Source organism: Grus americana, chromosome 9, assembly GCF_028858705.1.
Source record: "Grus americana isolate bGruAme1 chromosome 9, bGruAme1.mat, whole genome shotgun sequence".
Lineage (NCBI taxonomy): Eukaryota > Metazoa > Chordata > Aves > Gruiformes > Gruidae > Grus > Grus americana.
Genome location: NC_072860.1, coordinates 9,371,057 through 9,397,418, shown reverse-complemented (window position 1 = coordinate 9,397,418; position 26,362 = coordinate 9,371,057). Strand labels below are relative to the sequence as shown.

Genomic DNA, 26,362 nt, shown 5'->3' with positions numbered 1-26,362 from the left:
CCTTTCCATGGCCCATGTCCAAATTGTAGGTTGGAGGGAGAACTTGTCAGATGTGTTGTGTTGGTGCTGAATGAGCTGCAGCACTAGGGTTAAAGGCCCATGATGAACCAGCGAGCTGAGACAAACAACTGCTGCATGGTCCCAACTAGGGATGTATAACTCTATCCTGTGTCCTGCTTGCCAGCTGGTATAGACCTCTCTGGTTCATCTGGTTCCCTTTCAGAGGTCTGCAGAGGTTCTTACAACGTAGAGTATCAGAGGATTGACCCCTTCCCTGAGATCCCTTGGACCTGTCAGAGGTATTAGAGAAATACTAATTTATGCTGGATGGGATGAGCAGTGTCTACAATATGATACATACAGAGAACACAGGAGGTGGTTACGCTTGTCTCGTGATACCTTCTCACAGAGAAAGGATGGGTCCTCACGGTTACTCACAGCCTTCACAGGCTCAAATACAGCACTGGCTGGCTTTGTAACACTTGGAATGCCAGAACGTTGGCCTCTTAACATGTGGTGTAGCTCACTGCTCCCTAGCGTATTCAGGAGTAATAGGAGGACTCTGAAAGACTCTTTCCACCTCTGAAGGGCGGCTGAGTAGCTTATGCGGTATATAATACTGTAACTTTTTTTTAACAAAACACATCTCATTTGATCAGCTTAAACTTCTCACTTTTCCCAAGGCAAAATACCCTGTTCTCTAGTTCCAACAAAAACTGACTGGAAATGATCAAGCTGTTACTGGTCTGTAGTCAGAAAAGCCTGTTTAGACATCTGCATAGACCATCTTATAGAATGTTTTAAATCAGGCTTATGAACTCTAGATTAGTGAAGTTTGAAAATGTTTGAGAACTGCAGATGGTGTCCTTATAGTAAAAGCACTAAAATGCATGTATTGGTTTTCTAAACGAGAATGCATAGTTGATCACTTCTCACATTCCTTACATCGCAAACTTCATTTAAGTTTCAGATAAGTTGTGTGGGAGGTCTTAGCAATGAGTGTTTTGGTGTGTTGTTAACTTATTGGAGAGGTTTAGAATATGCTAGATTCAGGAAAGGGACAGATTTCTTCGTTGATCGGAGTTACTGCTACATACTTCAGAAGGAAAGCTCTCTAAGGCTTTTTGCCTTTGTAGATGAAGTCCTCAGTTCTGAATGACCTGGCTAACAATGAAATACCATGATCAAACTGTACAGAAAATGATGAATTTCTGCCAGCTTAACATTTAAAAACCAAGTTTGTCATCAACTAACCATCTTTCAGTGGGTTGCAACGTGGCCTTTGAAGGCTGCTTCTGCTCTCTCATAGGTATAAGGCAAGCCTTCTCAACTATCTCTTAAGTGACTGCTACCAAATGATCCTGCAAAGCTTTTTGCCCCTTTGGAGGAAGTAAGGGCATGGTTTCTAGGTAGCTATGTGTAGTCTACTAAACTCTTACTATGTAAAAGCTAATAGTTGAACAGATTCAAAGATGGTGTTATTGGGTTTATCACTTAGGCAATGGAAGAAAGTATGAAAATCATATCGGTAATAAAATCTATACAATTTATTTTTCATAAAAGTAAACATAAAATATTTTATCTAATAATAAAGTGAAATATATGGGGTCATTACAAACTTTGCTTTCTGCTTCTATAGCATGAGTCTTTCCCCCCCACAATGTACAGTCAGCTCAGAGTTGCTGTAACTAATTGCCCTCCAACTCACTTGTGTACCCAGGATCTCTTACCAGTTTTGCTTTGTAATTTGTGCCCACACAGAGGAGTTGAATCATATTCTTTGACTTACTCTCGATGTGTTATACTAATTTGGGTGGGATTGACTGGCTTGTCTGCAGAATATTTAGTACGTTCATTCCTAAATTGCTTTTTGTCACAAAGATAACATGGGTTGCCTTAGGTCTAGCCGTTATAACTGAATTACTAAGTAAGTCCTGTCAATTTTGTTTACAAAGGCCCTGGTGTGCTAAGAATCATGCTTTCTGAGAGACACCAGAGGCTGAGGTATCTCTTACCATTTATCCAGCTCAAAACAAAGATGAATTTATGTAGAAATACAGGTTGACTGTAGGATTTCCCACTTGTATTTTTATACGTGGTCTTTCCATTTTTCCTCTGAAACGCTTTATATTGCCCTGTTCTTCAGGCTTGCAATAACAAATGTTAGAAGTGCATGCTTTTGTTTTTCTCCCCTTTACCTTGCTTATAGTGAAAGACACAGAATAGGATTTAATTTGCTCCTAGCTTTGCTACTATAGCTGTCTTTTAAATAAAGAAGATCCTACGACCCTCACTATCTATACTGATTTTTCTTTCTGAAGCCTGGTTTCCTTATGGTTTCAGCTGCTCTCAAAATCTAGATGCATATATCTGTCAAAACTCTTTAAGTTTTCATGAACTGAAGTGCACCTGTGTTGCTGATCAAGAGTGGGCGCTGCTTGCTAATATTCCTTGATGTTGTTGCTACTAAGCCATAGCTATTTTTCTGTTCTAGTACTGTCCTTTGTCTTTTCTCTGTTCTCATTCATTTCTCCTTCTTTCTCTCTTAGTTTATGGCTCCTTCTCCAGGTTTCCTCTGCAGCAGCGTGTCCATGTTGGAGTTCGGCTCCTTGAGACAGGTGGTAGCGGCTCTTGAAGCACAGCTGAACTGCTTGCGTGAGCCTCCAGATCTGTAAGAGTGAGTTGGTTTTGCAGTGGCTGAATTAAGGATGACAGAGGCAGCAGATGTGGAAGGTGAGTGTCTTTTAGGAAACATCACATTACCTCATCCTCAGTTACAAGACCCTATCCCATTAAGCACCTATAGCAATGCAGCCATAACTTGTTCTTCTTTTGCTATAGCCTTTGCAGGTTGGAAAAGAATACTGTAAAAGCCACTACCTCTTGCAACCCTGATTGTGTGGTGTCCCAGCTAAGTGGTGGACACCAGAGATTTTAATCTTGGTGATTGGTAGGAAAGGTCTGGGATCAACAGGACTGTCAGTAGTACCTAGAGGTTTTGGAGAATGTTAGGGTGAAATCTGTAAGGGTAAAGAAATGTTGCATGTGTCTAAATGTGGTGTTTGTGGGACACTCAATTTAAACCTTGATCTCATAGGCATTTTCTAAAAGAGGGAAACAAGGCTATAAGTTGTGTTCATTGCAGTCCTTTTATGGAGAAGAAATGCTGGGAACATAAGCATGCTTAGAGGCAATGAGGGATGTTTTAGTCCTCCTACTGCAAAACAGAAGTTCTCTTGTTTTACCGTGTGAATATACCAACTGAGCACTCAGCTGTCTCAGAGCATGGTCTGACTATGCTTAGATTTTACAGCCAGGATGGAGAGGAAAAACATGAAAGAAACTGAGGGAGGGTGGAAGGGGCAAAGAGCTGACTGGCAGTGTGGTAGAAGCATGCAGAGCCTTGATTTTAAGGGGTCATGTGGAAGGACGCTGTGGATCTAATAGCTGTTAATCCAACTGAACACAAGAGGGCTACAATAACACAGTTTTTCTTGATAGAGGGAGAATTCTGGATGCAGCCTTATCAATGTCTGTCTACCTTTTGGCCTGCTCTTAGTTTTATACAACTGGGAAATGAAATAAAATGCTACTTGACACCCTTTAAGTACTTGTGTGCACCTATCACTTCAGTACTGGCTATAAGGATTTGAGACTGCTATTGTTAACACTTTTCTAGTACTTTAAACTGCTTAAATGCTGGGACTGTTTGCTGAACATGCTATTGCTGCTGATAAGGTACTAAAATCTGTGGCACAGATATATAATTGGATATGTTCTCTAGTGATATGAATGCTTTGTTCTGCTTTTAAATTGTGGAGAATCCAGATTGTGTGAGCAAATAAGGAAAACGGAACATATGAAAAGCAGTGGAAAATTGTCTGGAAAAATACAACCCCCTGCCTAGTAACCAAGAGCAAGTGTTAGATTGCTTCTTTATTGATCCAAAGTGCAATTAAAAGCTACCTCCTACAGCTGAATTTAGATTGGGCTTTTAAAGTTTTCTCTTTCCCCTATGGACCTAGTATCAAGTGGAAAAAAACCTGCACAGCAGGTCTCCTTATAAAATCACCAAGTGGAGCATGCATCAGCCTGAAACTCCTTGGTTCACGCAGGGCTACTACCTGAAGTAGTGTGCGGCTCTGTGTGCCTCACAGCAGCTCAGTTCGGGTGCTGGCTAGAATCAGTGTAAATGGCCAGTGTTCTGCTTCATTTGTTGTGGTACTCGATGTCAGTAAAAAGGCTTTGTTCTGCAATTAAAAGCTGGGATTTTTTCAGAAGGAAATTTTTTGCAGTTTTTTAGAAGGAAGTGAGAATGTTATATTTTGTTCTCTCCCTGCTGTTCTTTAGACAGTGGTTTGTGTCTCTTAATTGGACCTGTCAGGATTTGTTTGTTTCCCTGGAAATGTACGTGAATATGACTTCCTAATCAATTGTAAATCATTATGAATGTATAGCTTTACTTATATGGATTAGCTTCTGCAGTCCATAAAGCCTGTAGAGATTAGGAGGGCCTAAAATAAAGCTTATTGAAGGTTTAGGACTCCATCAGTTCATGGCATCTGACATTTTAGCAATGACTTCTTTTCAAATAATGTCCAAGTTCACCAAAACTTATACCTAGGAGCTAGAGAAGCTCCTACCAGCAGCTGTAGGCACACAAGGCTCACTGAAGCCACTGTAACTCTCTGTGTGAACGTTTTCTACTTCTGAATGTGATAGGCTGCTAGAAGAGTGGAATATAAGCAAAGAGGGTGCAATATCCAGTAGCAGTAAAAAGTTGCTTGCCTCACTTAAAAGCCTTTTCAAAGGGCATTCAAGAAAGGAACATGAGCATTTTCCTCCAGGCAGAGACAAAAGCCAAAAGAGAAGGGTCTGAAAGCCTTTTGCAGCCCTTTTTCAGTTAAAGAAATAAATTTGCATTACTTTGCAAGCTTTTGTGTTCAAATTGATTAACTGGTGGGCCTAAGGGAAGGACCCAGAGAATTCCATGATATGGCATTTTTCTGGCATAAGATCACCATACCAGTTCACCTGGCACAACTGTGTGCCACAGCTGCCTCCCCCTGCCCCCATTGCTGCATGACACTGATAACCATCAGTAGTGCCCACCTGAGAAGTCAGAGCTATCTTCTTTATCAGAACATTATGCAGGCACACAGTGCTAGTGGGGAGAGGTGGGGAGGGGAGAATTCCAACTCCTCACCACTTCTAGTTAGCCAGTCATTGAGTACAGCCTGGCTTTCTGTGCTGGAAAGTGTGTAATTTAGGCATGATCCTATATCTGCAGCCGTGTTTCTGTAGGGCAACAAAATTCTCTCTGCTAACATGCAAGATTGGCCACTGTTGGCCACTGCTGCTAACGTGTGTTGTATGCCTGATGTGTTTGCTGCTGGTGGTTTTTTTTCTGATGTACTTGCAAAAACATAAAAGCAGCAGGCTAGTTCTCTTGAGTTCATGGGCCTATTAGGTAATGCCTTTGCATAGAAAAGTAAGATTATTGGGAAACAGTTGTTAAGCAAAAAATATTATTGTCCAGCACTGGAGTAAATTGCATAGCTAGGTAAAATGTAGGCTGCTGAACAGTGTAGTTTCAGGCCTGCTGAACTTTTTTTTTGGGGGGGGGAGGGAAGAGGGGGATGAGGGGTGGGGGAGTGAGAGAAATGTTCATCCCTTAATTTGGAATTCATTTTGGAGATGAAAGTGTTGATGCCCCGCATCTGTAGTACAACTGCATGGTGGTGCCACATTCTTGCATGTTAGGCAAATCCAGTTCCGAGTGTACACAGAGACATGGCTTTCCCAGTGCTGCACTGGTATCTGTGGACACTCCCTGTTCACCAACAGAGAGGAACATTTGGGGTTTAAGTGCAGAGCCAGCTCTCTGTTGTCCTGCAAGGGCCAGCAAGTAGAGCTGGGGGCTGCATGGGACAGGAGCATGACTGTGGTTGTGGGGAAGCCAGTGGTTTACCTCCTGGGGAAGGCAGCATGGGTATGGTGGCACTGTGTGTAGGCTGTTTACTCATCCCAGCTGTCTCAGAGAATCTAGCAAAAGGGTTTGGTCTACTTTAACAGATGCTGATAGCAGTAAGCACGTATTCGGCAGGCTCACTGAAGGCAAGATGGTACCACCACAGCAGAACTAGCAAGGCCAGCGCTGTCTGGCAGCGTGGCACGGTGTGTGCCGCACCACAGCTGTGCGGTAAAGGGCAAGCGTGTCCGTGCGGTCTGTAGATAGTGCTGCCTTGTGGGCCTGGGATGTGTGCTCAGGAAGTGACGGGCCAGAGGCAAGCGAGCAGATGTATCAGTGAGATCTGTAGGCAGCTGGGACTTGCACTTCTTGTGTTGTGCACTCCAGAAGTGAAACCAGAGCGCTCAGCAGCAGGCAGCATCACAGCACAGCATGTGTCGTGCTGCTTGGCAGGGTGGGGTTGGAACCTACAGAAACCAGAACGGAGCAAGCAGCAGTGGAAGGCCGTATGACCAGCATGTCTATATAGACCAAATCGAAGCTAATGGAGGGCAGAGAGGAGTAGGGTCATGCTTGCTTAGAGAAATGTGGAAATTACCTCTACACTGTTAAATGAGTATAAGGAGCACACCCCTGCATATGCTCTCTGCTCTTGCAAACAAGCATTTCCAGCTGGGACTGGATTTCAGCCCAGTTACCCTCTCAGCAATGCACGCACAATTGCTTTTGCCTGAGGAACCTCTCCCCCTTCGCTGAAGCCACAGGCTGAAGAGGGGTTCCACCGGTGTCAGCCGTTGACACCACCATGTCCCCTGGAGTCCGTGAGCTCCTTTAGATTTCCCTTTCTCGCTGATGACTCAGATGCTTCTAGCACTGTGCTGAGAGCAGGGCACGGCTCTGCCTGGAGCAGATGGGAACCACATCCTGAATCCAGACACACCACGCTTGGGACGAGACGCATGCTGTGTGCTGGGGAACATCTCTCCTTTTGACTACAAACATGGGACTTAAACGTCCTAACTGTTATTTTATGCTCTTTTGGTAGTTTGCATCTGGATCACACTCCTGGTAAGAGGTTGAGAAGCCTTAGGCCTGGATTTAGAGCTTTCGATTTGAGCGCTGAGTCTGTAGATGTTGTGCATTCTTTTGGCACCGGCTGCTTATCAGCAAATCCCTGCCAGAGGTTACAGGGATTTGCAGATCTACCAGCAGAGCTGCTTATGCCTTGCTCTCTCATCCAGCTTCGTCAAAAAGCACAGGTTAGCAAAGCCCAACCATTTAAGGTATTTAAACTATCTGAGTTTCATTCTGATGGAGATGGGCTGCTGAGCAATCAGCCCGTAGCTCTACCAGAGTGTCTTCAGGGCACGAATGCTCGGAAGGGCAGAAGCTGGAGCCAGGGCAGGACCTGAAGCGCACTTTTATTAAACTCAGGTTTCGCTGTGGCGAGAGAGGCGCCCTTTGAGGGGCTAACGCGGGTACGGGCCGACAGCTGGGGTCGCCCCGTGTGCGGACAGGGTCCCCGCAGCCTCCGCCTGCCGAGCAGCCTCGCTTCCCAGGAGCGAGTGGCCTGCGGGGAGCCGTGCCGCGGGGGGCGCCGGGCGCACAGCCGTACCGTCTCTGTCCAAAAGCTGCCCTCTTGCCCACGCTCTGCTTTTCCCAGGAGCGCGGCCGGGAAGCGGTGGCACGCAGCCGCCGTCGGCCGTCTCTCACACCACCGGCCGCGGCCGGGGCGAGCCCGACGCCACAGGGTCCCGGGGAAGAGCGGGCAGCCCGCTCCCCCGCACGTACTCCGTGCCGGTGCCTCGGGCCGCTCGCCGATGCCCCGCGGCTCCCCCGTTCCCTGCCGGGAGCCCCGGCGGGGAGGAGGCGCCCGGGGAGTTCCCGTTCGGGGCATTGTGGGAAGGCGCGATGCGGCCGGGGCCTCACCTGGCGCGGGGCGGGGAGGGAGGCAGGGCAGGAGGGAGGCGGCCGGCAGCCAGCCGGGCCGGGCCGGCTCCCAGCCTGCCGCCGCCGCACCATGGTAAGTGGGCCGGGGCCGCTGGACTTCGCTGGGGCCGGGCGGGAGAAGCCGCCCTCTGCCCCGCCGCAGCCGCCTTCGCTCACCCGGTGCCGCGGCCGGGCCGGCGGCGGAGTCCCCCTCGACGGGCGCGTTCTCTGGGCTTTCCCCCGCCGGGGCTGGCTGGAGGCAGGGCGGAGCTGAGCTGCCCCGGGTCCCCTTAGACCCGCGGGGGCCGGGTTCCTCTGCCCAGAGCCGAGACCCGGGGCTTGGCTCCCCCGCCGGGGCCGGCCCGGACCTTGGTTTCCCGAGAGCCTAAAGCAAACAGAAATGTTTGTGCGCTGCCTGAAAAAGCAAAGTCCCCGTGGAGGTGGGCTCAGACCTGGAACTGCTCTGCCATCCTGTCCTGGCGTGCCTGGGGAGAGGGCAGATCCCGAAATGGTGCGCCAGCGGCTCGTTCGTGTTTGGAAAAAAGAAACTTGGGGCTTTATTTTAAATCAATCTGCTGGAATAATCCAAGTTGCTTTTAAAGAGAGGTAAAACGTGTTCTTTAGAAGATGCGTGCCAGTGTGCCTGCTAGGGCTGTGCCGGCTCAGCCAAGTAGAAATGCTATTTCTAAGTGGGTTTGAACAAGGCTTGCACCTGTTTTGAGGAAATGAAAGTAACATTCTTTTCCTTTCTGTTTTTTGACCCTTGGGGTGAGCTCGGGTCACAGTGACAGCCTTTCATAGCCAAACAGGAAAACAGTGCTGTTATGGAGAGAGGTTTTATAAAGTCTTCCTGTAACTTGAGGAGCTGAAGTTCAAGTCGGCTCCAGTGCCTGGAGAAGGATCGAGTGTGGTTTCATGTGGATCTGTGTCTCTTGGCTGGCTCTGGTGTTAAAGCAGAGTGGTTTTGGGCAGTGGGGTTTTGTGCGACAGGAGCTGTGGGAAGAGCTTTTCCCCACCTGCATTCCCTGGTGCCGGGTAAGTGGAGAGCTTGGGCAGCAGCCTTGCCTCCAGCTCGGGTGCTTCTCCCTGGGCTTGCGGGGGGTGTAGGGACTTGGTCATTTGCAGCTCTGCCTTTCCATCAGGTAATGTCTCTGAGAGAGCGTATGGGTCTGGTTCTGTTCCTTGTACGTTGTGTATTGGCAACCAGTCTACGTGCGTGACTTGGCGCTGCAGCTGGGTAGAGGTGGCAGCAGTGGCTGGTTTTAGCTTGGAAGGGGGCAGCAGCCCTTCAGGTGAAAGGATGGACAGGCAGGATCCTGGGAGGGAAGGAGGGAGGGAGGCCCTTTGGCTCTCCATTGCTGTGCTTGGTGGTGGTTTGCTGGGATCAGAAAAGGTTGCCGTGGTTATTCCTTTTTGTTAAGTGTGATGACCAACATCCTCAGAATAATGGCTAGATTTTCCCCAAGGAGGACTGTGGACTCTCGAGCAGTAAGATGGTCGGTGATGCCTCTTAATTGAGGAACCATCTCGCTGCTTGATAATTCAGACGTGGGGCAGGTTCTGTGAGCATGCTGCGAGCTGCTGTCTTGCACAGTTTGCCTATTGTGTGCATCTGCAATATCAGTTACTGGCAGCACAGCTGAACAGAAGTGTCTCAGCTCCTTCAACAGAGGCCAAGTTTTGTTGTTTGTCTCTATCCTCAAAGACAGAGCTATGTTGTTTCTTTTCAGTGGTTTAGACAGAATGCTAAATATGTGTTAGTTTACTGTATTTAGAAAGGTGTACCTGTCATTACATTTGCGAACAGAATACGCATGGTAATGAATTTACAGATGGCAATGCGGTCTCCACACCTTAAGTCCTCATATAAATATAACCTCTCTGGTTACACCCTGAGACAGCCCTACATAGCCGCTTCCCTCGGGTAAAGCTTGTGTAAACAACTGGAGTTCCTATTTTGCCCTTGAAGGTCAGTAAATATGGGAGCTGATTTCAGGGAAGCTGGTCTCAGAACTCTCCCTGATGCACGCACTTCACAAATGCCAGTTTTCAAAGCACTCACAGTGGTCCCAGGGGAGCGCTGCTTACAGTAGTGCTGCTTATTGACAACTTGGAGACTGTCTGCTGTATTGATGTTATAATTTTATAAGGTGAGTGTGCGTTCTTACAATTAATAATTTTTTTTTCCTTTTCTGAGGTCATAGTACAAACGCTTGCTGGCATTGTTATGTTAACTAGTGCTGTCAGCCTTACCCCATCCTCTGGTTGTAGAACAGTGCTGATGAAAGGGTGCTTTTGTCAGGGTACTTTCTTGCTTAAAATTCCTCTGTCTGTCATCAAGTCTCTGTGAAAGGGCTGTTACACTGGGTTAGATGTCAAGAAATAAGGGTTACTGGGTTACAAACCAAGAATAAGCCTTATTGAGGCTCACAAGTGAAAAACTTTCAACCGGTTATTTAAACTCTCCGTAGATTGGTTCCTCTGGTTTGGAATGACGTAGTTGTGCATGCCACCTTTATTCTTTGAGATCTGGATGGAAGGTACTTGTCCAAATGGTATGTGTCCTAGCAAGAGGGTTGTTTCAATTGTTTGCTCTGTTGCAGATTTCCAGGGAAGTTTTAGGAAAGAGTCTGTTTAGCAAGCTAACTTCACATACTGCTGAAAAAGGTTTTCTGCCCGGCTGCTACATTGTGACATGTTAGAAAAAGACTTTTATAAAAAGAGAATAAATTCTGCTCCATGACAGACATGGGTGCAGCAGAGAAATGTGTCCTAAAGGACTGCTGTCTCAACAAAGCTGAAGAGCGAGAAGAGAGCAGAGAGAAAATGGTTAGTTTCCTTAAGGACACGTGTTGCTGTAGTCTTTCATGCCTGTAAGTGTTTCAACACCTTGATCCTACTGCCACCTCAGTGTTACCGGTACTGCTTTCCTGACAGTGACCCTGCTTGCTTAGCTTTGAGTGCAGAATTGGTGGCTGCATAGCAAAGGGCCTGCTCCCCTCCTACCTGTGCTGCTCATCAGTACAGTGAGAAAAATTAGTGCTTCTGGACATGATCTGAAACCCTGGAGAAAGATCAAAAGAATCCCATTGAGCACAAGGGCTCTAAAAATGCACTTGGCCTGAATAGAAAAGGAGTTGGCAAGCAATGTTTGCACTTAGCGAGACATTTGATCCTAGTTTCTGATCTAGAAGCTTGGGTGGAAGTATTAGTTGAAGTGACTGCAGCTGCTGACACCTGCCTGGTGTTTGGAAATGAACTCTCAGCTATTCTCAATATTGACCTCACCAACAGTCTCAATGCCCTTATTGTTAAAATAGACATAGATCTTAAAATGATGATTTCAATGCTGCACAGAATTTGCTATCTACAGTTTGAAGAACAACTGCTTTTTTCCCACTCTGTGATACAGCTGTGTGTTGGCCAAGCAAAGACAATGAACTTTCCCTCTAGGCATTTACCTCTGAAAGACAAGGGCAGCAGTTTAGAGTAGATGAGGGAAGGAGACAACATTACAAATAAATTATTCTTGAGGCAGCAATCCACATGAGGAAAAAAAAAGTCTTCCATGTGGTATTTCTTTGTTTATTTATCTTGTAGTGAACTATTAGCATGGAAGTAGATAATGATAATGGAATGGCATCCTTTTTAGAAGATACTGAGTAGATAGACTTTTCAGCTTGGAAAGAGATGACTACAGGGAAAGTGATAGAAATGCATGAATGCTATAAAGAATGATTGCTACAGGAAGAGTCAGGGTACATCCTGTGAAGTTTTTAGGCAGTAAATGTAAAGAAAATAAAAGGGAATGCTTTTTTCATGCAGTGTAGATTTTATCCACTGCCAAGGGTGCTGTGGGTGTTCTAGTAGTTAGGCAGTTCATAGAAGGTGGGTCCGCAGTGGTTTGTCTGGATCCAGTTTCTGGCCCTAAATCCTTAACCTGATGATTCTTGGAGGCAGGACTACCAGAATGATTTTACACATCCCCTGTTACTTATACTCTGTCCTTCTGGAAGCTGCTTAGGTCGGAGTACTGCTCAGGGGGTGATCCATAATCTGGTATCCAGTTACTCTCTGACATTCAATTGGACTTTTGAATAGCATTTTGTGGGATTTGATAGAAAAAAATGGTTTTTAGGGTTCTTCTCAGGAAGTCTGTAATCTCTGACTGTTGATGTGATCCTCTTCCAGTTTTGGATGTTCGCTCTCGAATACTCACAATCATTACAGAGTGTCACTGTTATACTAGAGACTGCTCTGGACCGTCTGGCTGTGCAGTAATTGCGATGCACACTTTACTGTATCTGGGTAATAAGCTCATTTCCGGAAAGCAAAAGAAATGTTACAATAGATCATCTGCTGATTCTTAAGTAATTTTTTTTTTTAAAATATATTTTCAGTCACACATAAGGAAATTGTAGGCATGTCTCACAGCCAGGAATTACTAGGATGTGGAGCACCTGGAGGACTTTGGAGAAAGCCATGGCATCTAGGGTAGGCAAATGTAGGGAGAGGGCTAGGGGGTAATTGCCAGCTGGGGCTTATGAGGAGGCAAGAAAATACTGCCAAGCATGTGGACCATGTGAAATGTTTGCTGCTTTTCTGTATCTTTAGTCTAATAACTTCAAAATCCCATGCTTTATAAACCATCCCATAGACCTTCTGCCTTCTGGAAGGTATCAGTTATGTGCAAGAGCAGCAAAGGGACAAAATGATGAAAGTACTGAGGAAACTGATGGGTCAGGGAGAACAGGTAGAGCTGCTCCTCCCCAAAGTACTTACAAGATTTGTGTTTCAGCATATACCTCAGGCATTTATGTGAGCCAGTTGTAGTGATGCCTAAATTAAAACTGTACTGCTCCTGGAAAAAGAATTCTTTCTGTATCACATATGCACAGCTACTAATTACGGTCCCTGCCCATTCATTTCCCTACTGTCCTATTCCTACACGCTGTCATCTGCATTTACGTGGCTGCTTTGGGTGTATGTTTTCTTCAGTGGCCACCCTGGGCCTTTGCATTTTTGTAGATGTTGCAGTTTAGAGAGGTGCAAGATCCAGTCATGCACAAATGGTGTTTCATTTGTGAGCAGGAATATAGCATGCAGAGTCGCAGGGGTAGGATGGGAAAATAAAATTTACATTTGTGTGTTTGAAGACAAGTGTGACATGCCTTTCTGGCCAGACATGTCTTTCTGGCCTGATGTGCCCTGGATTTATGTTTCTCAGTATCACAGACTTGACCCCAGGTACTTTATGCACCAGTCTCTCTTTCCTTCTCTAACTTGCTGAATTTGTGTAGGATGTCCATCTGCTGTCCTCTGTTCAGACCTGAGAAGAGAGGGCATTAACATCCCTCTTCACCAGTCAGTAAATTCCTGTTGCTCCATTTTCATTCTGGAGGCTAAATTTTGGGCAAACATAAAATGTTTTGTGAGTTCCTGTGCTCCAGCCCTTCCTTCCATAAACAATGGTTGCTTCTTTCATGTTTAGGTTATTAAGTCCATGTTGGTTTTTTGCCTTAATGAAAAAGCACCATTTTAAAAAGGAAAATTGAGAATTTATGTATTGAAAATGCCTAAACTAAAGGCTTCAGTGTTTCAAAAAAAAAAGACTCCCACGCTCTTTCAAAGTCATGCACAAATGTGATCCGAACTCACGTGTATCTTTGGTCCTCCTGGAGCTCAGGTTTTCTGCGAGTGTCTTTGTTGGGAGCAGGAGGACAGGGTGCGAGGCTGTCCTCACCTGCAGTGTTCCTGCCCTGCCCCGCCAGGCACGGGCGTCCCCGGCTGAAGCACTACCTGTCAGTTGGCTGAGGAGCCGGGGAAACTTGTCACTTCTGGTGTGCCCGCCCTGTCCTAGAGCAAAGCTTTTTAACTTTGGTCCTGGAAAGGTCAGAGGCAAGGGAAGGGCACTGCAGTAACTTTGTGTAGCTGGGCTTTGCAAATACCTGATAAGATGAACTGGAAATGAAAATAAAAGAGGCTGCACCTTTTGCCAGAGTCCATCGGGCTGGATTTTAGCTCTGTTTCTTCACAGGCGTTCAAGGAACAGATGGGGAAAATGGCTTCTTGTGACTGTGCAGTACACAGGGGCTATAGTGAATTAGGGGTAGCTCTCGGCAGCTTGTTCAGCCTTTCCCCTCCTTACGGTAACCTAATGAAGATTTCCACCGCCTCCCAAAATGTATAAACAAATAGAAACGCCTCTGAGAGCCCAGCCCAGGAGGCAGAAGGGGTGTGATTACATAGTTAATAATTGTTCTGAATGTCTTCAAATTGCGCTGCTTTCTGTAAGGTCAGCCAGCTAGCATCCCTGCAACTGTCTGTCCCTGGAGCCGAGACTGAAGGTGTGAGTGCTGCATCTCTGGTTCTCAGGGCTGTAGTGCGGTCACCAGCCTGTTGCACATTGCACAGCTCAAGGCAGGCTTTATGCTTACAAGGTTCTTGCTTATTGCCTGGAAACTGCAGTTAATTCCACTTGCAGGAATAAAAAAGTACCGATTTAAGAAAACTGAGAATAATTATTTTCTGTAAATGGATGTTGTAGCTCCTAAGATGTAGATGCAGGCAGTCTTGGAAAGCTGTGCTGTCTCTCCTCTCCAGAGAGGTGCTGGAAGCCTGACTTTGCTGTTGGTGGGATGCCCGGCAGCCTGTGAGGAGGAGGCACAAGCCTGCCTGTGCTGTAGGGAGGATGCTGTTGAAGGAATGCTGCCAGTTTATGAGAAATGAGCCGAGGTCAGGAGGACTAGACCTGCTAGAGGCAGTGATAAGCAGGAGCAGAACCCGAGGGAGCTTGGGGGGCACTTATGGCTTCCCTGAGCTGCTTTCCGCTCCTTAGGTAGGGATCAGAAGTGAGGAGCTTCAAGAAGTTTTTGGTTCAGAACTTCAGATCAGCTGTGCTGTTTTGATTATAGTTTTATTTAACTCAAGTGAGGCTATCAAGAAGGTTGTTGGCTGGATCAATACTATATGGTGTAAATATCATTTAATTGCTAGTATGCTGGTCAATTTAAAATCTTCAGTAATAAGGGTGACTTCTGCATTGTGAAAAGCATAAAATCAATGTGTAACTATAGTCACATGTGCCTGTAATGATCTGGCACAGCTTTTATTGCATGGACTTTGGATGTATTGTTTAGGGGAAATTGTTCAGAAATGTTCCTAATGGAGATTAAGTGATAAAGAATTCTGTGCCAGTTAGGCAGTAATATGCTACTTTGGTATTTTTGTGTTGCTTTTTTTTTTTAATAATTTTCTTTTTTCTCATTTGCTTACAACATACAGGCTAAATATATGTTTTAAATTTTAAAGCTGAGATTCTACAGTATTTAACAAACATACCTGTCAGCTTCTGTGCTGCTGTGAATAAACATTTTAGTAACAGAGTAAACAAGTAAGGAAATGAATATTTTTAATAAAGTGGCCTGTTTTGGATTTTACAAAATTGCTTTAAAAGTCCCTAAAACCCTAGAGCGTGTGTATTAAAGGACAATAGCCAGATGGGGACTTCGTGCAGCAGCAGAATACCAAAATACCTGTACTTCAGTATGTTGTTATTCTGTCTGTTCCTGATGTGGCTAGATTGTTAGGTCAATATTTGTCTGTTCAGTATGTCTCATCTCACCTTAAACATCTGGTATCCCAAAATATCTGTGTGTTCACAGTATAAAAAATAAAAACTAATAAAAAATCTGGACAGCTGTCTATGTTGGGACATTCTTTCATATCAGAGGAAAGAATGAAAAACAGTAAAAGATAAGCAGAATATGAACTCAACTAGACTAAAACAGTGTCAGAAGATCAAGTAGACTTCAAGGGAGTCAGAATAAGTTAAAAGAGAACTTTGTGATAAAAAGTCGCTTCCTCTTCACTGGGTACAGCCAGTCAGTCTGGTTTTCCCCAGGTTTCTGTCAGCAGCCGTTGTCATGTCAGCAGCCAAAGGTGTGGCGCTTTTTCCATCCCATTTCCCTTTTTATGTGGTCTGTGAGTTTTTCGTTATTAGCATGTCATACATTGCCTGTTGCCCTACTGGCAGCAGCAGGCTTAAACAGAAAGTTTTTAAGGAAAATGTACTGGCAGCAGCAGGCTTAAACAGAAAGTTTTTAAGGAAAATGTAAGAGTTTCTGAGTTCTGCCGAGCTGTCTGGTTTAGGATAGTACTTCCTAATTTGGAAATTTTAGTTGACTTGTGAATTTCAGGAATCTTTCTGGTTTATACAGGTGACTTTGATTTGGGAGTGCTCTTAACTGAATTTGAAAGGTTGCAGCTGAAGCAGAATCTAAACCCGGTGCTGCCTAGCCCAGCAAATCCTTGCCCAAACCGAGCACCCAGGAAAGAGAAGGATGCTTGCTTTTTGCACGCTTCTGGTCTCCTCTTCTGCCTTCCCTCCCCTTAGGCTCGTTGGAGTCCCCCGGTTTCCCTGTCCTCCTCTCCCACCGAGCGACGTGGGGCAGCCAGGTGCCACAGAACAGGTTTGAAACCAGTCGGCAAATGTTATGCAGGTTGAATTACAGGAGGAGGAGAAGCATTTCTAGCACAGGTTCTTCTCACGGGGGGTGGGGTGGGTGAATTAGAGCCTCGCCTCATTGACCCCTGGAGTTCACCTTGCAGGAAGAAGCGTGGCATCTTTTACATCTTTCTGTCATTGGACAGTAAACTGGAGAAATGACCCTGGCAGTCAGGAAAGCCACTTTGTCATCCTGGGTGGTCATCTTTATTTGATGTCCCTGCAGGTAGTTTGTTCTGTATGTAATAGCATATAGTCTGTCCTTCAGGCAGTTGCACTAAACGTTGCAGTACAGGTTAGGTTAAGTTTTAAAACCTCTGTAAAAGCTACAGATGATCCAAGTTTGAAACCAGTGAGCCAGCTGTAAAGTGTTTGATCAGTCTGGAGTGTGAAACGGCCAAATACTGGGGAAGGCTGCACCGAAGGGGACCTCCAGTCTTGGCTGGGAACGGTCCAGGAGACAAGCTTGGGTGAGCTGCTTATCGGATCATGACAGCCCATTAGCAGGAGGAGGGAAAGGCCTCCCAAGGAAAGTGGAAAAAAATCACAATGTGCATTAGTTTTACATATTTCACTTACATTTGCTGTTTATGAACATGTAAACCCTCTGTATTTTGCATTTTTGATGTCTGTTCTATTTACTCTTAAATTATTTCATATCAAAGTCTATCATTTTTTGTAGCTCTGAAACTCAGGGTGTTAATTGTTATCCTGATACAGTTTAGTAGATCTCAGTGAAACAGAAGGGCCCGTAACTTTCCAAGCTGCTGTGAAACTTTCAGCTGCAATTGATTCAGAGATGCATTGGAAGGGGACAGAGTTCAGGTTTAGAAATCTGGTTTAAATGTTTGATTTTAAAAAACCCCCCTATCTTTCCAACTAGAAAATAATGGCCTACAAATACAAAATGCAGTCATTTAGGCTACTTACTGACGTTTATGGAGATCATTTTGCACAGTGCTGTAGGTGGTTGCGTCTGATTCAGTAAAGCAAGTTAATAAAATTACACTCGGCTCCCAGACCAAAGCTTGTCTCCTACAGACTCCACATGCGAAGGCAGGCGACGCTCTCCTAGGAACTGCACTCCTCATCCTGACCCACTCAGGCTTGGACCTAAAAATTCCCTCTGGCGTCGCCCCTGGGTCTGGTGATCATTAGTCACAGCCAGCATGCCCTAGATGGTACAAAAGGAAACGGAGCACCCTGCTTTAAAGGTATTTTGCTTGAAGCAAGTCCTTTGCCTTTCTTTTCCTCTGGAATTAGAATTTTTAAAGATGAGAGAAATATTGCAGGATAATCTACCTCTCTTTGTAGTTTGGCTGCTGAAAGCCAACCAAACATTTCTTAATCAACAGCCATCTTGTCATTAGCAGTATGGGAAAGCAAATATGTTTTCACAGTCAAGGAGCAAAGAGCAGATGAGTTCTTGGATTTGTGTTTGTGCAGTACTTCAACATTTCCAGGTTTATTGATGCATCAAAATCTTTCCAGTGAACTGTAATGAACAGAGCTATGAGAGTGAGGAATGTGTTGTATCATGTCAGTGTGTCCGAGCAGAGCAAAGCTGAACTGAATGAAACGACGTCTATAGCAATTGGAAGCTTATGCTTCCAGGAATGAAGCCATTTAACCTCTTGAGAATGTAATATCATTTACCTCCTAGAGAGTTCCCCAGATTGAATGGACTTCAGAAATTAGAAAAAGGAAGAAGAGTCAAAAGAGAAAAAAACCCCACAATATTTTCTCTTCTAAGTATCTGCAGCTTTCTAGTATGTTGTTTTGTTACAGGAGCTCCCAGCTGGCCAGTAAGACGTACCTAGGCTTGAGGATATGTGGTTTTGCTGCAGACTGTAAAATTAGAAATGGACTACAGTAGAGGCTCTTACCTATTTTCTAGCTGTATGTATTTCTATAATAGTAAAATTGCCGTATGAGCTATGCAGTTATATTCTGCATATGAAATAGTGTGGGATGGGAGACCCAAAAGGTAGGATTTTTGAAGCTTGTGTATAAATCTTGATGCCTTTAAGAGTGTTAATGGATATTTTCTGATTCCAAAGAATGTTGCCTCTACTCATGAAAGTGGTGGTGAAGCATCAGCTGCATTTACATAAGAAACAGTGGAGTTTTCAAAGCAATTTTAAATGGAGAGCAGCTCACTTTCCCATGGGTGAAGCATAACATACTGAAGTAAACTAATCAGCAGAAAATAGTAATAATATTTACAGTCATTCCCTGGCTTGTTGATATTTAACCTTTTAGAGGCATAAGGTTGCTGTCCTGGAGATATATGTGTTACTCGCAGACACACAGATTGAAGGTCCTTTGGGTCCAACAGCTGAACTTAAACCAAAATACCCGTTCGTTATCTGCCCCTATTGAAGCACTGCAGGCAAATATATTTCTTCCTGAGGACATCTCAGACAGCACAATCTTGTTATGCTGAACATGCTGTCAGCTTTTGGTAGGGATTCATTGACTTGATTCCCTGCCTTTTCAATTGAATCTGATAATCTTCTCCTATCTGATTCACCATATTTTTAGAAATTTGTTTATCAAATAGCTGCTACCTGTGCCTGATTGCTTTAAAATGGACACCTGCTGCTCTTACCTGCAGAACCTACGCTCTGCTTTTCGAAATGCACTCATCTTTACAAAGGCTTTGGAGTTAATGTGCTGTGCAGCAAGTAAAAGAGTCTTTCATTCATCCAGCTCCTCTCAGTGGACAAGTATATGGACAGTAAGTACTGTCCCTTCATCTACTGGGAAGAGGGATAACCTTGACAGCTGGAATATTACCGTGTCAAAACGCAGTCGGTAATATGAACAGAGAAAGGCAAGAGCATGGTGCTTTGATCTTCAGGCCATGCGTACTGCCAGCAGCATAATTGTTTTTATTTAGCAAGCTCATCTGGAGAGTATTACAGGACTCAACACAAGGCACCTACAAGATCCTTGTAATTTTATCAAGCGCATCAGACTAATGATGGCAAGAGCCATGTTTGCAGCAGTAGAGCCTGCCGCAGGCAGATATGAAAAAAACAGCCTACCTTTCCCTAAAACCATCCCACATTTGAAGTCTTTCTCAATATGTTCAGAACTCTTATCTCTGGGTTACTCAACAACTGTGTGACTTAATAGCTAGAGAATGGGTCTGAATTATGAATGAATGCTTTGTTTGACATCCAGTAGCTTTTTTTCTTTTCTTTTACATAGGAGCTTCTCTGGTGCACTTGTCTGCTTAGACTTCAGCAGAGTGTAGGATTGTGTCTTTACAGAAGTCTGCATTGTAATCTGGATAGTAATTGTGAACATTAACTTTAATCCTCACTGGGGAGATAAAGTGATGGGGAAGTGTGGACTGAGAAGCTGTAGGGAAGGGTAAGATTGGGCTAATGGGGACGGGGATGTGGCAAGGGAGTTTGCAAGGCTTGGGAGCAACTGAGGAAAATGAGGCTCCTTGTCTCTTTGCACAGGCAGGTAGGAACGTGCCTGTCATCGTGCACATGGCTGTGACTACAGTTAGACGTCCTTCCTGCAAGTCCCTGGCCTCCAAGCATTGGTACTGGTGGGAAAAACGATGGGGATGCCTGTCAGGAACTCGGACGTTCGCATTGTCGTCAGCCGTTGGAAGCATCTCTATCCCCGCTAGGTTTTTTCCACTTAGCAGAGGACGTCCTGTTGAGATGGATGTCATCCTCAAATAGATTTCCTGCATTCTTAAAGCCATTTCCGTGCTGTGGGTAGATGACTTACTGTACTGCTTAAAGACTTAGTATGGTCAGTTATTTTAATCTGCTAATAAAGGTATTTGTGTAAATGTGAATGGATACTTTTCTCCCAAAGGCCCACTGGCATTTTAGAGCTAGCATTTCTGTACTTCAATAATACCGTTAATGCTAAGAATGAAAAAAAAAAAATTATGGGTCAAACCATGTAAAATTATGATTGGCTTTAAAATTGAAATTTTAGAACAGTGTACATATCGTGCTTTATTTAACGGAATATCCTCAGTCACTGAGTGAGGTCTGTCCTTTGTCATCACGGTCGTCTGTGTTTCATAATCTGGTGATTGCTTTAGTAAAACTAGTCAAGCTCCTTTTCCAAAGTAGTTGGTTTCTTCTGCTCTTTATAGCCTCTTCTAGGAACATGCTGCTTTGTGACCTGAAATTGCACAATACCAGAATTGTTAGTGATATATTTCTAGTCCTGTGCCACGCTCTGCATCGTCGATCTCCCTAGCCCCGTTGTATATAAGTCTCTATTCCCTTCACTAAGGTGTCTAATCTTGCTGGAGGAGGGGCTGGAGCCCTCTTCTCACCACTGCGCAGCGCTGATGCTCTTCCCGTTCCCCAGGGAAGTGGCAGAATAGGAAGCAAAGCTGCACGAGGTAAGGGAGGCGTGTGGGAGAGGATGCAAAGGGGATGCTGTGGGAAGAGGTCCCACAGGGAGGGGAGAGCTGCCGGTGGAAGAAGCAGGAGAGGGGAGGGATCTCTGCCCCCACGCTCAGCCTGCCCAGACCTCACTGACGCCACGTCCAAACGTCATGCCAGGGCTGGAGATGCCTCTGCTGAGATCTCACAGATTTCCGGTGTCAGACAGAGGAATGCTTTTCTCTGGCCGTGGCCCCGGCATTAACCGTGTTGCTTTGTTTACTCTAGATACACTTTATACTGCTGTTCAGTCGGCAGGGGAAATTAAGGCTTCAGAAATGGTATACGACGCTACCTGATAAAGAGAAGAAAAAGATCATTCGAGAAATTGTTCAGATTATTTTGTCTCGCAATCAAAAAACATGTAGTTTTGTTGACTGGAAAGACCTCAAGCTTGTTTACAAAAGGTGTGAGTAATTTTATGAGAATATATAATTATTATTCATATAAATAACATGTGCTAGAAGAGGAAAAATAAAGGCTCGCTTTAAGAAAAACACCAAACAAAACTCTAAATGCTAGACTAAGCTAGTAGGAGCCTGCCATCGGCAATCTAACAGTGTCTAACAGCAGTGTCCCTGGATAAATCGGCAGGATAAATTGTGGGGTGAAAAATACTGGTACAATCTGTCAAATGAGAAAAATGGGAGTAACCTAATAAGTATCAGTAGTTGAAGGCTTTAGGCTTCGCCGCTCCTTCTAATTCCCCAAGGTAGCCTGCTGAGACGTGTGCTGGGCTTTATCAGGCTCTTAGGAGGTTGCAGGAACTACTCTGAGGCACTTTCAACTTCTTGTCAAATTTTGTCTTTGAAATATTCATTGCTGCAGAAAGTGTTATTTCTCATTTCCTTTTCCAAACAAATCACTGGTCCCCAGCTACAGGATGCTTAGCATTAACTGCCTGTTATTTCTTATAAAGTCGAAGTAGATGGTTACACCCATCTTGGGGTGATTTAAACATAAAGTTTTGCTGCAAGTAAGTTAGGAAGATTGTTTGGTCTAAGCAGTTTCATGCTTTCTGGCCCTATGTAAAACACTGTCAGTCATTTGATAGCCAGCAGGCTTGCTGAGATGTAACTCCTTCCACCTTTATTTTTGCCTTTATTTTTTAATAAAGAGCAGTAACTCATTCTACAGTTTAATTAACCCTGCTTACTCTAGTGCTATTGCAGCAGGCGAGACCTTTAAAGTACTATTGATTTACTGTCTGTTTTATTAAGACCACTGTTGGAGGTATCCCACTTTGCCAAGGGTGGAGTTTGTTTTTCTAATTAAATTAATAATTTGTTTAAATTATCTGATCTTTTTAAGTGTTCTCTGGCACACTATGAGAATGAAAGAAAATGATTATTTTTAAGGACAAGATAGACATTAACTGTCATTTGCATAACTTCTAAGAGACGGGCAGAGCACTGTTCACGCTCATGTTTTTGCCTTTGTTTCCCTAGGTATGCTAGTTTGTACTTCTGTTGTGCAATAGAAGACCAGGATAATGAGCTCCTGACACTAGAGGTCGTTCATCGATACGTAGAGCTTCTGGACAGATATTTTGGAAACGTAGGTTTTTTACTTTCTCTCACGAATTGTGTTCCTGGCTGGCTGATAAACAAACAGTTCTTTGTAGCTGGTTTGCTTCACATTTCCATCTGCACTACTTGCCCCACAGACTCTCTCAAGCCAGAGTGAAATTCATTATTAGAATATTTTATAAAATAGTACTGAAACTACCATAAGATTTTTTTGTCCATCCTTTTTACTTCCAAAAATAATCTTGACGCTTTGCATATCTTTCTCAGATTTCAAGGGGAAAGCTTGAGGAAAATTGTTTAAACCCCCCTGGATGACAGTTCTGTAATTTTCCGTCCTGAACATCTTCAGATATACTGGTTTTCTTTGTTTCATAATATTGTGTAAGAATTAAGGACATAGGAAAAAGATAAAGTGGGGGTTTTTTTAAAGAAAATGCCTGAAGAAGGCTCAAATAAGTCTGTTGGTAAGTCTTTAAAGACTATGAGACCCACTTTTTCTATGAATATTTTTGAAATTGTCCCCACTACCTTAATTCATCTCTTAGTTAAATCACTGTGCCGTGACTCACGTTTGTACCTCCTCAAAACAAAAAAGCAGTTGGTGATTGTAAGGTCACTAGGACAGGGAATTTGTCTTGCTCTGTGAAACTGTGTGAACATATGTAACCCATATTACAAATGCTATGTAAGACCTATTCTAAGGTTACTAGGCTAGGACGTCAACTTTGTTCTCTGAAAACCAGTATGGAAGTACTGTATCATATAAAATATAGTAAATGGAATATCTTTGCTGTAAGCCTAGGCTATATATGTGGAGACAATATGTGCAGAAGCTGCAGTATTACATAATGTGCAGTATCTTTTTTCACCCTAACTGCCACAAGAGTGCATTTGTTGAATACATTTGATCATCTTAACTTTTGGCCCAGTAGTCCTTATAATGCTGTAAAAGTCATTTAAATGTTGGGTGTCCTTTTGTTCTGGCAGGTGTGTGAGCTGGATATTATCTTTAATTTTGAAAAAGCTTATTTTATTCTTGATGAGTTTATAATTGGTGGAGAAGTACAAGAAACTTCAAAGAGGTCTGCAGTGAAAGCCATAGAAGACTCTGACATGTTGCAGGAGGTAAGGCAGAGGAAGACAAAAGGCAAACACCACAGCTTCCTACATCTTCCTTGTTTGACAGCTAAGCACTTCTGGTACTTAAATATCCAAATGTGTCTTAAGTTCAGTTTCGATAGGTACAACAGTGCAGTTAAGGTAGCAGTTACATCAGCTTTCAATTCAACCCTCTTGCATCTTGCGGAATCATCTGGAGGCTCTTTATATACTGCTATTGCTCTCGTGCAGTTTTAAGTGCTAGAGTTTCTCAGATACTATATTAAGAAACCGTTTAAGACACATCTAAAATATTTATATAATGTAAGAACATAGTCTAAGATTATATTTTATGTATACATGTGTATACATAAATACAGAAAAATCTGTCATTTCACAAATACACTGGAAATGGATGACCTACTATTAACATTTAAAATTGGAGAGAGTCTGTGCTGGCAAACTCCACTTTCATTCATGAACACCTGTGTAGTTTTTCTGCAGGGCACAGACATGTAACCTTTATTCAGAACCCCGCAGGAATTCTGTTCTGTAACTTGTACTGCTGAGCCAGGAATGGCAAAAACAGTTGAATGTGGTGGATTTAGTTCATTTTTTCCTGGGTAGTGAAGGATCTATCCTAACGCTGAAGGAAATGGCACACTGGTAGGACTGGCTAGGGGCACACTATGCGAGTTGAACAGTTTTTGAGTGGTGTGGCATTTGCAGATGAAACTAGGCCAGCTATGTACAAAGGGCAGCTAGACATGATGAGTTTAGCCACAACCGTGGTATGTCATGATTTGAAGATGGGATTCTAAAAGGCTGTTAAAGGTTTTTAAAGCAGAGTTATTTCTACACTTCAATTAATCTGATCTAATTCCATGCCAAATTCAACTGTCTTCGAAGAGGACAAGAGGGTTTATTTGAATATTACCGTACCACTCCATAATGCGTCAATTGTTTCTTTCTTTCCCTTTTTTTTTTTCCTCCAGACAGTGGAAGAGTACATGAACAAGCCTGCATTTTAATGTTAAAACTACCTGGAGAGGAACTGCTGAATGCACCTGTAAAATGCACTTCCTGAAATTGCTTACCAATGTGCCAGATCCTGAGAGAAATACCAAAAACCAATAACTAAAGGAGTTTGTTTGTATAATGGTGAAGATGAAGGTCAGCTAATGTAGCACAGGGTTTAACAATTCTGTACTTGCATTACTCTGCGTATGAGTTTCTCAGAATTGTTATTACCCTTGATCTAGTTTCTCTTCTCCTTGGTGGACTAAACACTTGTTTTGTATCATATCTTTTAGCTACGGGTTTTGTCATCATAAAATGTCACTCTGACAGTACTTTGAAGAGGTATTTTTACTAGTTTTGGTCCACTGCTGACCGTATGACTCTACTTTTGTACAAATGTCCATTCTTTTGAATGTAATGATTATTCTGCTCTAATAATAATGTTTTTCTAAAAGCCAAATTGTTGTGGGCCCTGATTTCACAAGCTCGTTTTAAAAAGATTAACCGATCTATTAGAAGAAGAAATATACTTGTTTTTGGACCAGCCCCTTTTTTTCACTATCTTCCTTCTATTTTCTGCTCTAGTCTGCTAATAATTCTGCTCCAACTGCTACTAGAGTGCACTCCACACCTCCATTTAATCTGGAAGACTGTGCTGACTCGAGGTAGGCTTCTCCCAGGCTTCGTGAGTCCTCCTTGCTCCTGCATGTGGATGGCCTCTTTCTGTCTTTCTCCTCATTTTCCTATCCCCTTCGTAGATCCCCTGGACTTGGACAAAGGCTGCAACTTTTGAAAGTGTGCAACTTGAGAGCAGGAGATATCCTGAAGAGAAGAACTTAGTCTTTGGGATTTTAGGGTGAAGATCATCTTGTCTATGTTTTGACTCTGTATCCACCAATAACCATGTTTCCCAGTAGAGTTTTCCAGTCCCCCATGCACACACCTATTGGGATGATCAGCCTTCTAGTAGTTGAACATGGCCTGTTTTTGTGAAGGTTGGACAATTTAATCAGCCTTTTATAACTTTGCAAGCTGCACAAAGGGAAAAAGGCTAAAATAGGAGAGAGGAGAAGAATCAGCTGGGCTGAGCATCTTCCTGTGTGTTATAAAAACACTGTAGCTGTGTGTGAGGAGCCAGGTGTGTTAACTTGCCTGTCTTTCTGTCAGTGCAATTTGAACTCTATAAAGTGTTTGAACTGACTTCCTTTGAGAGATTATTTCCTCCTTTAACAGAATTCAAAGCTCAGAGAAACTCTATTTATCTTAGCCCATAACTCGTAGCTAGATGTTTTGTCTCTGTCAAATCATGACATTATCCTATACAAAAATTAGGTAAGTTATCAGACAAACATGTGAGAATGATCTGAGTATTGATTCGCATTTCTCTTCGACATATATTTTCTTTCATTTCTGGGGTGTACAGTCAGTATTTTCCTTCAGGGATTTTTCTAAAGATTTTTCTAATCTTTGAATGCACTGCATGCTTATTCTAATTTTTTCACTGCTCCTTCCTTCGCAGTCTGTTTATATCTTCCTGGGGAGTGGTTTCGGGGGGTTTTTTGAAGGGTGGGAGCACTTTGACACAACATGACAACTTTGCTAATTGTCAGCCCACTTTTCTGCCTGTGTTGTCTAGTCTGTTAGTAAAACTGTGACAAGCTGGTTCATAGTGTCATGCTGCTCTTCTTATAATTACTTTATCCATCTGTTTTCTCTGTATTGATGTCAAAGGCATACTTTCAGCATGGAAAAAATAGTGAAATTGCTGAAGGGCTTTTAATAGCTCTGAAGACATTCAATTTAATAGTAAATTAATGAAATTTTATGAGTTGTATATTATTTTCTCATGGTTTGAAATGAAGTTTTTTCAAGTAGA

General features: G+C 43.6%; 1 protein-coding gene across 2 annotated transcripts; it reads left to right on the top strand.

Moving 5' to 3' along the window:
- The first annotated feature begins 68 nt into the window (after window positions 1-68).
- AP1S3 (adaptor related protein complex 1 subunit sigma 3) lies at window positions 69-25,465 on the top strand. 2 transcript variants are annotated; one of them, XM_054834754.1, is made up of 5 exons: window positions 69-2,733; window positions 21,068-21,246; window positions 22,288-22,396; window positions 23,356-23,493; window positions 24,462-25,463. In XM_054834754.1, exons 1-5 carry the CDS (start codon window positions 2,725-2,727, stop codon window positions 24,495-24,497), a joined length of 471 nt encoding a protein of 156 aa, XP_054690729.1. In that variant the 5' UTR covers window positions 69-2,724; the 3' UTR covers window positions 24,498-25,463. The 2 variants fall into 2 exon arrangements, with proteins under 2 accessions (XP_054690729.1, XP_054690728.1); XM_054834753.1 differs by lacking the exon at window positions 69-2,733 and adding an exon at window positions 8,563-8,935 and having other exon boundaries at window positions 24,462-25,465.
- The last annotated feature ends 897 nt before the right edge of the window (window positions 25,466-26,362 follow it).

Bases quoted from the DNA above. Each gene is read 5' to 3' on its own strand.
- AP1S3 (XM_054834753.1), top strand. From the start codon at position 8,816: ATGTGGATCTGTGTCTCTTGGCTGGCTCTGGTGTTAAAGCAGAGTGGT. The intron at 22,397-23,355 runs GTAGGTTTTTTA...TTGTTCTGGCAG, and splicing joins TGGACAGATATTTTGGAAAC to GTGTGTGAGCTGGATATTAT. The intron at 23,494-24,461 runs GTAAGGCAGAGG...TTTTTCCTCCAG, and splicing joins ACTCTGACATGTTGCAGGAG to ACAGTGGAAGAGTACATGAA.